Source organism: Dicentrarchus labrax, unplaced genomic scaffold (assembly GCF_905237075.1).
Source record: "Dicentrarchus labrax unplaced genomic scaffold, dlabrax2021, whole genome shotgun sequence".
Taxonomy (NCBI): domain Eukaryota; kingdom Metazoa; phylum Chordata; class Actinopteri; family Moronidae; genus Dicentrarchus; species Dicentrarchus labrax.
In genome coordinates, this window is record NW_026136715.1 from 1,736,027 (window position 1) to 1,750,832 (window position 14,806).

Sequence of the window (14,806 nt, forward strand, 5' to 3'; positions counted from 1 at the left end):
TTGCTTATGGGTTATTAAATATGCTGTTTTACCTTGAAATGTGGCCCAATGTTTTATCAGTGGCTGGTCAAGTGGAGAAATGATAATGATTTGTCAAATTTCTACATTTAGCAGAGCTTCCCTATGTGTGTGTGTGTGTGTGTGTGTGTGTGTGTGTGTGTGACGTCGGGGGGGAAATGGCCGCTGTGTGAATTTTGTGAATGGGATGATAATGTTGCTAGCATGTTAGCTACAACTACTTTATAAGCTAATGATACACCAGGCTTGAATTTCTGACAGGTTTTCTGCCCCCTGGTGGACAAAAATCCTTCAGTGCTGCTTAATGTGACACAGTTGAGTCATAAATACCTGTATTCAGACTGTACGTTAACTGTTGATGTGTGAGTTTTACTGTAGTTAATATTTCGACTGGAATCTTCAGTGTAGTAAAATAAATAAATACCTGTCGGTGTTTGACGGACAGTTTTCTGACTTCTTTAACTTCCTCTCCTACAACACAAAACATCTCAACCTGTGACACAAATCATAAAGTTCTCTAACAGCATTGACAACAACCCTACACACACATTAACACAGACTCACAAAAACAAATTAAGAATGTCATTTTAACCCTTTAAGATCACATCCTCTGTTATGTTGTTCCCATATTTAACAATGGATACCAAAGACAATCACAAAAACTCAATTTCTTTGTATTTTTATATATACATTTATATATTTATATATTTAATAATTGTGCCGCGTTCTTACATCAGCATGAACTAACTGATTTCTACCAATAATATCATGACATTCACTCGTCAATCAATCAGCGACACAGAACAAAGAAAGCTGTGTCACAAGAAACACAACTTTATCAGTGATTTGGGTGAAACTGGATCACATTTTATGGAGAGAATATTGTCGGGTTCTGACGTTTGACGTCCTCCGGGTAACTGCTAATGTAGCTGCCGTCAGCGTGCAACTGAACGGGGCTCAGCAGCCTGTCACTGAACACAACCTCAGAGACAGACAGAGGACAGTTTGACAACAGCGGTACCGAGGTGATTTATGGAGTTTCCAGATTCAATTCAATTCAATTCAGTTTTATTTGTATAGCACCAATTCATAACAGAAGTTATCTCAGGACACTTTTCAAATAGAGCAGGTCTAGACCGAACTCTTTATAACATTAATTACAGAGACCCAACAGTACCACCATGAGCAAGACCTTGGAGACAAGGGCAAGGAAAAACTGCCTGTTAAAAGGCAGAAACCTAGGACAGATCCTCCGGCTCTAGGTGGGTGGGAGAGAAGAGACAGAGAGAGAGAGAGACAGAGAGAGAGAGACAGAGATGGAGAGAGAGGGAGGAGAGAGAGAGGGAGAGAGACAGAGAGAGAGGGAGAGAGAGACAGAGAGAGTGAGAGAGGGAGAGGGAGAGAGACAAGAGAGAGGGGAGAGAGAGAGAGAGGGAGAGAGAGGAGAGAGAGAGAGAGGGGGAGAGAGAGAGGGAGAGAGAGAGAGAGGAGAGAGAGGGAGAGAGAGAGAGAGAGGGAGAGAGACAGAGAGAGAGGGGAGAGAGGGAGAGAGAGAGAGAGGGAGAGGGGCAGAGAGAGAGAGGGAGAGAGAGAGAGGGAGAGAGGCAGAGAGAGAGGGGAGAGAGAGAGGGAGGGAGAGAGAGACAGAGAGAGAGAGGGAGAGAGAGAGAGAGAGGGAGGGAGAGAGAGACAGAGAGAGAGAGGGGAGAGAGAGAGGGAGGGAGAGAGAGACAGAGAGAGAGGGGAGAGAGAGAGGGAGAGAGAGACAGAGAGAGAGAGAGAGGGGAGAGAGAGAGGGAGAGGGGGGAGAGACAGAGAGAGGGAGAGAGAGACAGAAGGATGGAGAGAGAGAAAAAGGCGCACAGCAACAACAGTAGCAACAACTACACTAAAAGTAGTGACTGATGATGATGAACATGAAGAACACGGACTTGTTGCTAAAAGAAGCTGTCGCCAACATTAACGTTAGCTGATTTAGCACCAGGGTGACATGAGTGAAACGCAGAGATAGAGGTCTACCATATATGATCATAGAGTATGAATACGATAAAGGGAAAAAGATATACTGTATATGAGAACATGTTTTATTATTGGGGCACTTAGAAACATCAAGATCTAAAAGTTATCAGAGAAACAAGTCGTCCTTTGTCTGTCCAACAGCGTGGGAGAAGCAGTTTTTAAGGTGGAACTGCTTTATTCAGTGTGTTTAAGGTGGAACTGCTTTATTCAGTGTGTTTAGTGGTTTTAATCAGCGGGTCTGTTTGTGTTGGAGAGGAGGAGACCTCTGTGGATCATTGGGCTCCCGGTAGAAACCTCCTGAACCATGAACACTGAAGGAATCCTAACCGGGAGAAGCTGACTGACCCCTGGAGGCAGAAATTACATATTGTACATTCAAAGACCAAACTTCTAATAATAACTTCAGATTTAAACACAAACACATTTTGGCATTCGACAATTTATTCACAAACTAAAACCAATCACTGTATCCACAGGTCAGTGGGTGACTGTACAGGTGTGTTAGATCAGTATCAACTTTACATCACGTGTCGTCGTTTCCTGTCTCAACATGAACCCTCCGTTGGTCCGTTCGTCCCTCCGTCCTCCAATCAAAGTGCTCGGCAGTTTGTCCTTCAGTGTGTGTGCTTGTGTGTGTGTGTGTGTGTGTGTGTGTGTGTGTGTGTGTGAGTCCATCCAGTTCAGAACCAGCTGGTCCCGAACGGTCCGATTCTAGTGCGCGTCTTTAGAAAAAACACAGCTACACATTTACAAATACATTCAAACACAACCAGGAGGTTTTTCCTAGATAGTTGTTAGACAGCAAATAGCACCGCAGAGCAAAATACGTTCGGGGTTAAAAAAAAACCAACTCTACAGACAGCAGACTGGTTGCTCACACAGGAAGGAGGAAATCACCCTGAAATACTTTCACACTGTCGGAATAAAACACTTTACATCCATCGTTGGTCACACAATTATGTATTTAGTAGTAGAACATGAAGTAACTCCAACATAATAATGTGGATTTTAGTAATTCAAGGGCAAGATCTGAGAGAATAAATGACCAAATTTAAATATTTAAATGCATATTGATGCTTTCTAAGCTCCAATAGAGGTTGAACAAGCCTTCCTCCTTTCCTGTACTGAATGTGCTATATGCTACGCTAATCTGTGCTGAAAAGACAACCGCATTTTAACGATAAAGGAGAATTTATATAGTCACGTCTTATCTAATATCAGCAAAATGCTAGCTAACCCCTCAATCGTCTAGCGTTTTGCTACCATTAGCAATCAGTAATATTTGATTTGATCTGATTTAATTGACATTTCAAATAGATACATATAAACCTTATCAAACATACATATTCATTAAAATGTCTTGGAAATCACAGAAAAGTTTCTTTGTCCTTTGTTGTCGGGTTTTGTTCTGTAGCTACACACTAGCCAAATATCAGTGTAACAGCTAATTAGCTAGCTAAGGATTCATATAGATTAGTTAGTTAGTTAGCATTCATTCGCTAATACTGACTAACTTGATAACAATTCATATTAGCTAACTAGTTAGCTAGTGTTTTGTTAGCATTAGCAGTCAGACGTAAAGTGCTAGCTAGTTATCAAGCGTTGGCTAACATTAGCTTAATTAAGATGTGACCATATAAAAGTCTTTTATCTTTCAACAATCTTCAAAATGCGATTGTCTTTCAACATCGATTAGCCTAGCATAGCATAAGGTTCTGACCGAGGCTTGCTCAACTGTTATTGGAGCACAGAGCAAAAAGGGGCGGGGCTTAGAAAGGGTCAACAGATTACATGAATCAGTAATCTGAGGCTATGATTTATCAAAGTGATGGTGCTGAAAGGCATTCTGGGATATGTAGGAAACCACAAACCGGAGCAGCAGGAGGCAAGACAGTGAAATGAGAACAAACTCTTCAGCACTAAATGCAGTTGGATGTTTGTTAAACAGTGTAAGAGAATCTGAGAGGAGATTTTAACACTGACACACATCTGATGTTTTAATAATAAAGTTTAAATCAGAAACAAGATCAAATCACATTTCGGGAAATTTGGATCCAAGAAAGCAAAAATCACCAGATGTGTGAAAAGTTTAAAATCTTACTTTCACTTCTTGTGTGAATCCAGTCGTGTTTTTCTACAGTTATATTTTACATTTTTTAAGTTTTAATTATTTTTACATAATTTAGAGCTCTGGACATTTCTGACCAGCGGTTGGATCTGTGTGAGGGACAAAATGGACGCCAAATAACAGCTGAGAAGAAACAGAAATCAGCCGAGAGGAGGAAACAATACGTGCAGGAAGAAGGTGACTGGACGGTGATGTTCGACGGTTTACACGAGTAAAAACAATAACACAAAACCAGAACTCTGCGGCCATTTTCCTCCACAGAGCAGTTCTGGACTCAGTGACATCACCACGTAGTCCTCTTTTCATTGGCTCACGAGACATCCAGAGATTTCACACAGTCTTTTTTTTTTTTTTTTTTTTTTTAAAGTGTTCTCGTTGTCAGTCTCCTCAGGGCTGCCGCGTTGCATCGTGGGTACTGTAGTCAGTCACCAGGTTAGTACAACTTGTAGCTCTGTCGTCAGTAAAGCCGTCGGTCACCACGGTAACCGACACTCAAGTTAGTGGGAGAAACAAAAAATAAAAAGAATAAATGACATCACATTTACATCAGCAGTGATGTCACAGTGTTCGACATGGAAGTTTGTCCGCTTCCGCCTCAGTCTGAGTTTAGTAACAACGACAACAACAACAGGGAGAACAGGTCCTTTAATGTCTTTACAGACGGTTAGAAAGACTAAATATGAACATGTAAAACAAACATGGCCGCCAGGATGTCGCCTGAAGAGGAGGAGGAGGAGGAGGAGGAGGAGGACGCAGGAGAGAGGAGGACGTTTTTATTTTATAAACTCTGATCTTTGTTCAAGTTTTGATCAGAATATGGACTCTGATCGTAAAGGAAAATAAACTGAAAAGTCGTAGTCCGAGCTAACCGAGCTAACCATGCTAACCAGACATGAGCAGCTGCTGTCTGAGTCCACTGGAGCTTTTACAGTCACTAGAAGCACATTCACGCTGTTCGAAAAAGTTTCTGTGTGGTACTTGTGTTGTAATGTTCGCTGAGCTAAGGTGAAAGTTAAACCTCAGTGGCCGAAGAACAACAGATTATCTGTTTGTTTTTTTAAATAAAAAACTGAGAGCAGGAAAAAGCTTGAATGAACAGCTCGTAGTCTCCAGGAACAGGAAGAGAAACAGATTTCTGAGCGGAGGGTGACTTTAAATGTCGATTATATGATGGATATTTAACATGATGAGCGAGCAGGTGACTGTGTTATCCAGTAGAAATCAACTTGTGTGTATCTTGAAACGATAAAGAATAAAACATCTGAAAAGAGCGTTTTCACTCGTTTTAAGAAGATCAGCTTCGACCGCGTGGTTGTCGTAAAGTTTTGGCATCACTCAGATTTAGTCGAGGGCTGAAACATCACCTGGAAGGCGAAACTCGGGGCAAAAAAACCCCCTCTCTACCTCTCTGTCTCATCCTCTGCTTCATCATCCTCCTCCTCCTCCTCCTCCTCCTGGCTGCTCCACCCGGAGGAGGAGGAGGGAGGAGCAGCTGATGAAGAGGTGCGTTGAGTGTTTCGTCCCAGCGTCTCCCTGAGCAGCAGGGTGGGAGGGCCTAAGGATGTCACAGAGATGGCAGAAGCTGATTGGCTGACCGGTGAGACGGGGGCGTGGTCGTCGACCGGTGGCGCCGCCGCCTCGACGACCACGCCCTGCTCCTTCAGGCTGCTGTGGGTGGGGTCAGGAGCCTGCTCCAACCAATCAGGAGGCTCAGCCCTTCCAGCCGTCCCAGATCGGACCTCTGGATCGACACACAGAAACTACCGTCAGGTGTTTAGCCACGGGAAAGTGTGTGTGTGTGTGTGTGTGTGTGAAACGAAGGCACATGCAGGCGGCAGCAGAGACGAGCGATTAACTTCCTGCTAGGGAGGGAAGAACCAAAATGCTAACATTAGCATGCTAACACTGCTTCACAATGACAATGGTAACCCAATTAGCATGTTAGCAGGTATTTACACATTTGTGTCAGATGTACTGAGCGTGTGCGACTCTCAGCAGAGATAAGATAAGATGTCTCACTCGTCTTATCTTCATTTCTGGAGAAAAACGAATGAATTAATTTGGAGCGATATTGATTAAAACTTTTTAAAAACAAGTCTGATGATGATGTGACGTACAGTGGTGCTAGGTGAGCTAGCTATCGTTACAGCTCAGCCGAGGACGAAGTGAACTGAATGTTAAACACATCAGACAGGCAGACAGACAGGCAGGCAGACAGACAGGCAGACAGACAGGCAGACAGATGCAGTATTAAGGCTTTAAGCAGAATGCAGGCCCGCTGATCTACAAAGAGGAAGACGAGGAGGAAGACTCACAGGGTTCGAGACGATGAAGGTTTCTTGACTCTCGGCCACTTCCTCCTCTCAAACAGCCTGATGCAACAAACACACACTGTGTTACACACACACACACACACACACACACACACACACTCTCTCTCTCTCTTTGCTCCACCACCAGCAGCCCTCAGCTCCATCAGGAAGTCATGCAGCATTCAGAGCAGGAAAACACCACGTCTGTGTCCATGTGTGTGTGTGTGTGTGTGTGTGTGTGTGTGTGTGTGTGTGTGTGTACCTGTAGTTGTCAAAGCTGCCATCTTCCCGCCCTCCTGCTGAAGAGAGATTCTGATTGGTTAGTGAGCAGAGGCCACTTGTGATTAGTTTTGTTTCCAGCTCTTCAGAAGGATTGCAGCACAATGAGGTCATAATATTCGGACTTTACAAGAGGCACTTTAATGCTGTTGTGTTTGTCTTCCCACCAACAGTGGACCTCTGTGTCGCTACACACTCACGAACAGGGGACATTTTGGACGTCCACTGTTGGTCATGATTTAAATCCTTCTAACATCATGTCTAAAAGTCCTCTGTGGTTAATTTATTTTAATTTTAGCCAAGGGGGGACCTGCAGGTGTGCAAGTGTTAAAGTTCATACTCAGCACTGCCCCCTACAGGCAGAAGCAGGGACTTCAATGACTCACTAACACATTGTTATTTGCAGCCCTGGGCAGACTTTCGGACTATAGGTGGGCATTTAACAGGCTACATACTAAAGGAACAAGTCTCCTTAAATATGATTTATTATCTTTTTGTAAAAATATAAAGACTCAAGTTTAGTGGATGTAAAAGTAGCTAAGCTAAGTAGCTCTATGTTTGTTTGTCTGTGTTGTCTAGATAGTTATGTGCTATGTGTTATTTGTTTTGTTTTTCTTCAATAATAATGTAAATTTTTAAAGTTGTTTTTTAAAAACAGGGAAGGACTCTGAATAAGCCTTTTGAGCACTGTAATTACTGTTTTCCAAATAAATAAACTAAACTTCAAGCTTCACTCTGTATTACAACCAATGGCTACCAGGAGAATAAAAACATGATGATTGAGTGCGTGTCGTACCCTGATCCACTGAACGTATGCGAGGATTACACTGCTTGTGTCCCTTGCAGCCTCTCAGCTCCATCAGCTGAACGTGAAGCTGATTGAGAACCGTCCGATCTAAAGAGCTGACGCCGTTTATCAACTGGAGAGAGAGAGAGAGAGAGAGAGAGAGAGGGGAGAGAGAGAGAGAGACAGAGAGAGAGGGAGAGAGACAGAGACAGGGAGAGAGGGAGAGAGACAGAGACAGGGAGAGAGGGAGAGAGACAGAGACAGGGAGAGAGAGAGAGTGAGAGAGAGAGAGAGAGAGAGAGAGGGAGAGAGACAGAGACAGGGAGAGAGAGAGAGGTAGAGAGAGTGGGGAGAGAGAGAGAGAGGGGGAGTGAGAGAGAGAGAGACAGAGAGAGAGGGAGAGAGAGAGTGAGAGAGAGGGAGCAGAGACAGAGAGAGAGTTAGGAGAGTGATAGAGCAGAGAGAGGGATAGAGAGGGGAGAGAGAGAGAGAGAGAGGGAGAGGGGGAGGGAGGTTGGGAGTTAGTTTTCTGTGCAGGTGAATCAAACTTAAAACATCTGAAAACATGCAACACAGAAATCTGCAGAGCTATAATTTATTTATTTAACTTTTTATTTAAAGGGTCTGTCTCCTTTCTGGAGTTCCTCAAGGTTCTGTTTTGGGTCCCCTTCTGATTTCTATTTATTTTTTCTTATAATATTGTTATAATAATTACAATTATTCTTATTTGTTAGCATTTTTTTGGACTGTTATAACCCATTTTTGCAGACAGATACATCATTAAAATGTTCACATAAAAAGCTTTAATTAATAATACATATAATTACTTTTGATATCTGTTTCAATTATTCAGATATGAATATGTTACTGTTCATATATTAATAATTCAAAACACATCAAACATCAGACTTTTACTAGATCTTTAAGCTATTTCCGAAAAGTACTCTGACCTGTTATCACATTTTGTAAAATAACCAGCTTGAATAATTACGATATTTTATGTCAGGTGTCCATTATTATCTAAAGAAAATCACAGGAAGGAGTGTCGTCTTCCGCTGTAGAATACAAAGTCCATTTCTCCCATTTTCTAAATAAGTCTGCTCGTCCAGATCTGAGACAACATCTCTCCAGCACACCTATAATATTTAAGTTTGTCGGGGTTGCCTCAGGGAAACGTGCTAAACATATTAAAGCAATTATTCAAAAGTGCTTTAAAAGTGTTTTTTTAAAACTCACTCACTGAAGAAGACCATGAGATATTAAAAAACTACTAAGTGCTGAGAATATTTGATGACAGGTGTGTTCCTGAGAGTCTCCCAGACTAAAGGGCAGTATCATTTCACAAAGTTGAAGCTTGTTTTAAATTTGATTACCAAATTATTTACATCTATTTGAATCTGACAGCTGTGTGTGTGTGTGTGTGTGTGTGTGTGTGTGTGTGTGTGTGTGTTGTGTGTGTGTACCTGGTATGGGTCCGTGTTGAGGTCAAAGTATTCCAGAAAGCCGGTTGCAAACTCACAGAACAGGAAGTTGTGGGTTTCGTTGATCGTCCGCAGACACCAGTATGTGTTGTTGTTGGCGCTGGTGCACGCGCAGAACGAACCCACTGCAACACACACACAGACACACACACACACACACACACACACACACACACACACTTAGATATAACACAGTAAACTACATCTCTGGGAAAACAGCATAGTAATTATATCACTGGTTCCCAACCTTTAATATCATTATTAAACTGACTCAGTCACATATTTTATGGATATTTCATATTATATCAAAACGGAACAACGAACAGTGAAACTCAGTAACTGTAAAGAAGTTTGTGTAAAACCAAATATTTGGATGAACTTGAGCAGATGAGTTCCTGTTTAGGGGAACTTTTTATGGAGTTCTCTGTCTGTATTATGTGTTTTTAGCATTTTGAACAATCATACAGACTCAATATTCTTCTTTATTTTACATTTTCAGTGTTTTCTTGTCCCTGGCATTTGGCCATTGTTCTATTAGACAGTTTACTTTCCTGCAAAGAAGTGAAACAAATGCTGAGATTTTTAAAGTGTTCTCACAGGACTTAAAATGAAGTAGACCTCATGACCCCACATGATGCTTTGGCGACCCCTAGTGGGGGTCCCGACCCCCAGATTGGGAACCACTGTATTATATAATAAATAGTAATATCTGTGTTGTGGAAGAGTGTGTGTGTCGTACGTGTCCAGTAGGGGGCAGTGTGCCAGTGCTGGTTGTCATGAGTAAAGCAGGTGAGTCCGGGCATCGAACACGTGTCATTGTTTCTGATCCTCTTTATCATCTTCCTCATTTTCTTCCTCCTCTTCTGCTCCTTCAAAAGCCACGCCTTCTTGTCCCGAGCCCCGCCCTTCCTGCCACACACACACACACACACACACACACACACACACACACACACACACACACACACAGTTATTAGCAAATGCTAATAAATGCTAGGTAAGGTGTTAGCATGTGCTGGTAGCATTGTATGTAATTAATGGGATGTTATTATTATTATTTGTGGTAAAACAGACACCTAATAAACCCATTGAAGTAATCAATAGTATAGTAAGTTCTTTAGTCGCTGCCTGTGTCATTTCATCACACCAGACGTTCATTCACAGAATACGGTGAATATTTATGATGTCATGGTTTTCCTGCCAGGTGCTTGGAGACTAAAACAGACTTTAATTTATTGCAGAAAGTCTCTGATGTGAAACACGTTACTGGGGAAGATCCAGTGTTTTTGGAGGTCGACCCATACGAGGGAATGAAAGTTGGGATTTCTGTGATATATTTAACCACAGTCTCACCTGAAGGGGTGCAGACCACCTCCTCTGTACCTCAGCTTATTCTTCAGTTTGGACTTATACCTGGAAAACATTCACATTAACACCAACTGTAACACAAAGCATGAATATTCCTCCAGCTTCTGCTTTTTGGTGTCACACTGTGGCAGTGGTGGAAAGTAACTAAGTACATTTACTTCATTTAGTAAGTACTGTACTTCAGTATTCTGAGGGAAATTTTGTAGTTTTTACTACATTTATCTGACAGCTATGGAGTAAAGTTACATTAATGTATTTGTACTTTTACTAATAAAGAAATATTGAACACTGTACTGTGTGTGTGTGTGTGTGTGTGTGTGTGTGTGTGTGTGTGTGTGTGTGTGTGTGTGTGTGTGTGTGTTTGTGTGTCTCACTTACAGGTATTTATTACAGTCGCACTCGAGGGGGCGGGCCTTCTTCAGGTGACCTCTGACCTCTCTCAGGTTCTTTATCTTTGTCTGCAGCGTCTCAATCTGACAGAAGGAGAAACAGTTCAGTCACAACCGAGTAACTTAGTTAATTATCTAATGAGTTAGTCACTTAGTAACTTAATCAATTAGTTTGTCAGTTAGTTCATTAAGCCTTATAATGAGGCACTGTAGAGCTGCAGAGACACTCTGCTCTACAAATCTTGTTCTCCAGATGTAAGAAAATATGTTTGTTTGGTTCAGACCCCAAAAAACTTTTAGATCATCGCTATAGAATCTTTTTTTACTGTAGCATAAAGCCCTATTAGACAATTAGTTAGTCAGTTAGTTAGTTAGTATGTGAGCTGTGTGCTACCTCGTGGTCAATATGCAGCTTGTGGTCCTTCCAGGCCTGCAGAGACTCATAAACTCCTGTATCACACTTCACTGTGGCGTTGGGCAGAATGGAACATCTGCAGTCAAACAGGAATAACGACAGTAACTTTACACAGTCCTCATGGTGGGTCAGCCAAATACACAGAGAGCAACACACACACACACACACACACACACATGATATTATAGCAAGAACTCTAATTTAATGTCAAGTGCTGCAAATAACGATGAACGTCTATCGATGGATTAAGATAATGAACTTATTCTTTGAACAATATGGGCAATAAAACAGATCTTCATCTGTCTGACGAACACTTAATGGATTAATGGATTTAGTGGATTATACAGCAGCTGTGAGCGGCAGTATACCTACAATCAATGAACATATTCTCACTTTACTGAAAATGATTTGTTGGGTCATTGTTAATATTTATAACTTATTCATTTATAGTCATTATGCTTGATTGTAGATGCACTTTTCTGTAACATGTATATGCTTTTATATGGCCCATGCTATCACTGTTGGATCCTGATTAAGTGTCTGTCAGACCTGTTTTATTAACAGTTTTATTCACTCGACATTACGGAAGATTCTGTCCTTCTCTTTTGGATTTGTCCTCTAACAAAGGAGCAGAATTCACACTTTTTCCTATTTTTCTGAATAGTCGTCAGTGATTTACACAGCTGGTAGATTCAGTGGATCAATCTGAACTCCATCTGTGCTGATGAGCCTCATTCACTCAGTTAGTCATGATTTATCAGCTGTTATACGACATTAAGTTGCCACCACAGATTGTAATTAGATAAGAGGTGTTTAATAACATACAAATGCTCACAGTTTAAGTCTTAAACAGATTATATAACGGCAGTAGCTTTGCACAGAAACAGCTGGTAGTAATGTCCTTCAGACTTCTTTTAAACGTTTTCATTTGACTACATTTGAACTTGAGTATCTGTACTTCTGCTCGAGTAAAGGATGCGGTTACTGACGCTGTATCACACGAGCTCACCTGTGTGTGACTTTGAGGGAGTTGGACGCCACCCTGCCGATGGGAACTCCTCCCATCCCGCTAAACTCGTCCTCAGTCTCGTCTCGTATCAGCTGAGCCCAGTCGGCGCCGCCCACCACGCTGTCGTTACCAGGGTAACTGTTGGTCATGGATATGGAGCGGCTGTAGCGGTTCCTTGAGTAACTCTTCAGGGCCTTGAACTCTGAGACGCACACAGAGGAACACATTGTAACGTCCTGCAGACGCTAAAGTCTCTGACTGCTGCTGCCTTCTCTCCAGTGTTGGCTAGTTACTCAAAGTTTTTTATTTATTACTCTTTTCTAAAGTAGTAATTACTTTACTTATTACTCCCTGTCAGCAGTAATTAGTTACACTACTAGTGATATAACTTTTCTGCTACTACTACTTGCGTTCTTTTTAAAGATTGAAATCCAGTTTTGTTTGTTAAAATTAAAGTAATCAGAATATTTCAAGCTGCTGAATGTTTAATCTTCCAAACTACTACGATTACAAAACTGAATCCAAGGATGTGATTGGATCGTTGGATTTCAGATCAGTAGGAGGAGACAATTATCATTTTATTAGGGGGTAACTACTGACACTGTTCCTCACTAAGAGAGAACCTCAGGGTGCAGTTCTGACCACAGACACTGGAGGGCATCAGAAAGCCACCGATGCCCCTCCAGCAGCTCCACTGAGAACCAGATTAAAAGGTTCGAGGGTCTAAGGACAGAGAGTGTCACAGTGACAGTAAAAGTATAAATAAAGTATAAATACATTTTGAACAGTTAGAATCAGGAGTCATAATGCAGGACTCACAGAGAACTTCACATCGAACATTAAAGTTGCATATTGGGAATCGCAGGTATCTTCTTTCTTTAAACGTAACTGAAACCTACAGGAACTTATTCTCTGCTGCTGATGACTCTTTCGTGCTCTCGGATTTATTGTAGAAGATATTCTTCATCTGAACTTGACTGTTGTTTTATGTCTTTTTAAAGGACCAGTGAGTAGGATTTAGTGGCATCTAGCTGTGTAGTTGCAGATTACAATGCCCTCGTTTCGCCCTCCCCTTCCAAGCACGAAGGAGAAACTACGGTGGCCTCACATCACGTGAAAAATTTGAATCCAGAGTTCAGCAGCATACGTATTATTCTGGCTTGCTCAGTTTATGGTTGTAGTGCTGCACATTAGCATCACAATAGAAACTGTTGTGTTATCCTCGACATATTCAGTGCACATACAGTATATTTTAATTGTCAAAGCAAAAAACTCTCATAGAGATTATTGATCTGATGATTTGATAACATTAACAGTGAAACCAAACCTGCTGTTGTATACGATACGTTTACTCTATTTTTATGTAATACATTTTTTTGTGAACCCCCAACCTCAGACTGCATCTATGCATGTAAGATGACCTGTGTCTCATTCTAAGGTAATAAAAACACAACGATTCTTATATTCAGGTGAACACTAATGAAGACAAACCTATGGATATGTATTATATTATATTTCTGATAATAGATCCTCCTCAACAGATCTTTAAATGTATTTTTATGTATGTATGAAAAAGCTTCTCCAAACCTCGTTAATGCTACTTTATTCTATTGTAGCTCTATTGTGCCCCCTGCTGGACTTAACAGCAAACACTCACTCTTCTTGGAGAAGAACGGTTTCTTGTTGAACGGCCTCATCACGGAGGGCCGCAGGTTCAGAGGTCGGAGGTCGCGGAGGTCGCAGTTGCAGGCATCGGAGTTCTGATGGTACAGCTGAGACTTGATGCTGAGCGGACGCTGACGACTGGCCACGCCCCTCTGGAAGTTCTTGGCTCCTCCCCCTTCGCTCTTACACTTGAAGAGCCGAAGTTTCCCCGTGGCGTCCTCCACACACTGCCACTTCTACAAACACACACATATAGAGTACTGACGATCATGGATCATGTGTGGCTTCTACACTACGGTTTTCACCACCCAGAGATGACTGCACGATGTCCGAATCCCTGCCAGCCGGTGATTAATGGTAAGGATCTGTGCTGCGTTCAGGTGTCGCAGGGAAAGACAACAGAAAACAGATTTTCTGCTTCAGTTATTTGCGTACCAGTTGGAAATGTAGTTAATACAGTTCACAAATCCATCTGCCCTCTTTGGGATCAACTTGAACATCGTAGAAACCAGAACCAACCCTCAGTGTCTCTCTGAGCGCTGGTCGCTGTTTTGGCTCCGTGTAGTCGTTCATTAGCAGCAGCTGAATGAATTTCTACTCTGGCTCTGAGTCGGTTATTAAGGAGCGACAAATGGCTGAATTGTTAATTACAAACACACACAGAGAGATTCCTCCTCCAGGCTGTTTATCAGAGCGATCCAGCAGCCGGCAGACACTGTTGCTAAGAGACCAATCAACCGGCTGGAGGGGTTCGTCGACAAGTGTAATTAACCTCAAACACTCAAGAAAGCACAGCGACAACAACAACAACTCTCTGAACATGTCGGAGGAAAGTTTCTGTTCTCTTTTGTTCTTTTAGTCTGTTGTGTTCCTGCTGGTGATTTCTGCTGTTACTGCTCTCAGTGCTGTTACTGCTCTCAGTGCCGTTACTGCTGT

The 14,806-nt window shown here is 42.0% G+C and overlaps 1 protein-coding gene and 1 long non-coding RNA gene across 10 annotated transcripts in view; both read right to left on the minus strand.

Moving 5' to 3' along the window:
* Positions 1-1,064: 1,064 nt before the first annotated feature.
* LOC127378084 (uncharacterized) overlaps positions 1,065-14,806 on the minus strand; it is a 40,528-nt gene continuing 26,786 nt past the window's right edge. Inside the window, exon 2 of the long non-coding RNA XR_007887818.1 lies at positions 1,065-1,210. This is a non-coding gene — a long non-coding RNA (uncharacterized LOC127378084). The remainder of the gene's footprint in view (positions 1,211-14,806) is intronic.
* Positions 2,461-14,806, minus strand: part of LOC127378060 (extracellular sulfatase Sulf-2) — a 67,002-nt gene continuing 54,656 nt past the window's right edge. For 5 of the 9 annotated variants that reach the window (XM_051426588.1, XM_051426590.1, XM_051426589.1 and 2 more), the window contains 11 exons: positions 13,863-14,106; positions 12,206-12,407; positions 11,176-11,272; positions 10,771-10,865; positions 10,378-10,437; positions 9,764-9,933; positions 9,007-9,149; positions 7,553-7,676; positions 6,740-6,776; positions 6,481-6,537; positions 2,461-5,906 (listed from right to left, as the gene is read on the minus strand). In XM_051426588.1, the coding sequence (XP_051282548.1) occupies positions 5,876-5,906; positions 6,481-6,537; positions 6,740-6,776; positions 7,553-7,676; positions 9,007-9,149; positions 9,764-9,933; positions 10,378-10,437; positions 10,771-10,865; positions 11,176-11,272; positions 12,206-12,407; positions 13,863-14,106 (1,260 nt within the window). In that variant the 3' untranslated portion in view covers positions 2,461-5,875. The remainder of the gene's footprint in view (positions 5,907-6,480; positions 6,538-6,739; positions 6,777-7,552; positions 7,677-9,006; positions 9,150-9,763; positions 9,934-10,377; positions 10,438-10,770; positions 10,866-11,175; positions 11,273-12,205; positions 12,408-13,862; positions 14,107-14,806) is intronic. The other 4 variants (XM_051426591.1, XM_051426594.1, XM_051426593.1 and 1 more) reach the window with 4 other exon arrangements.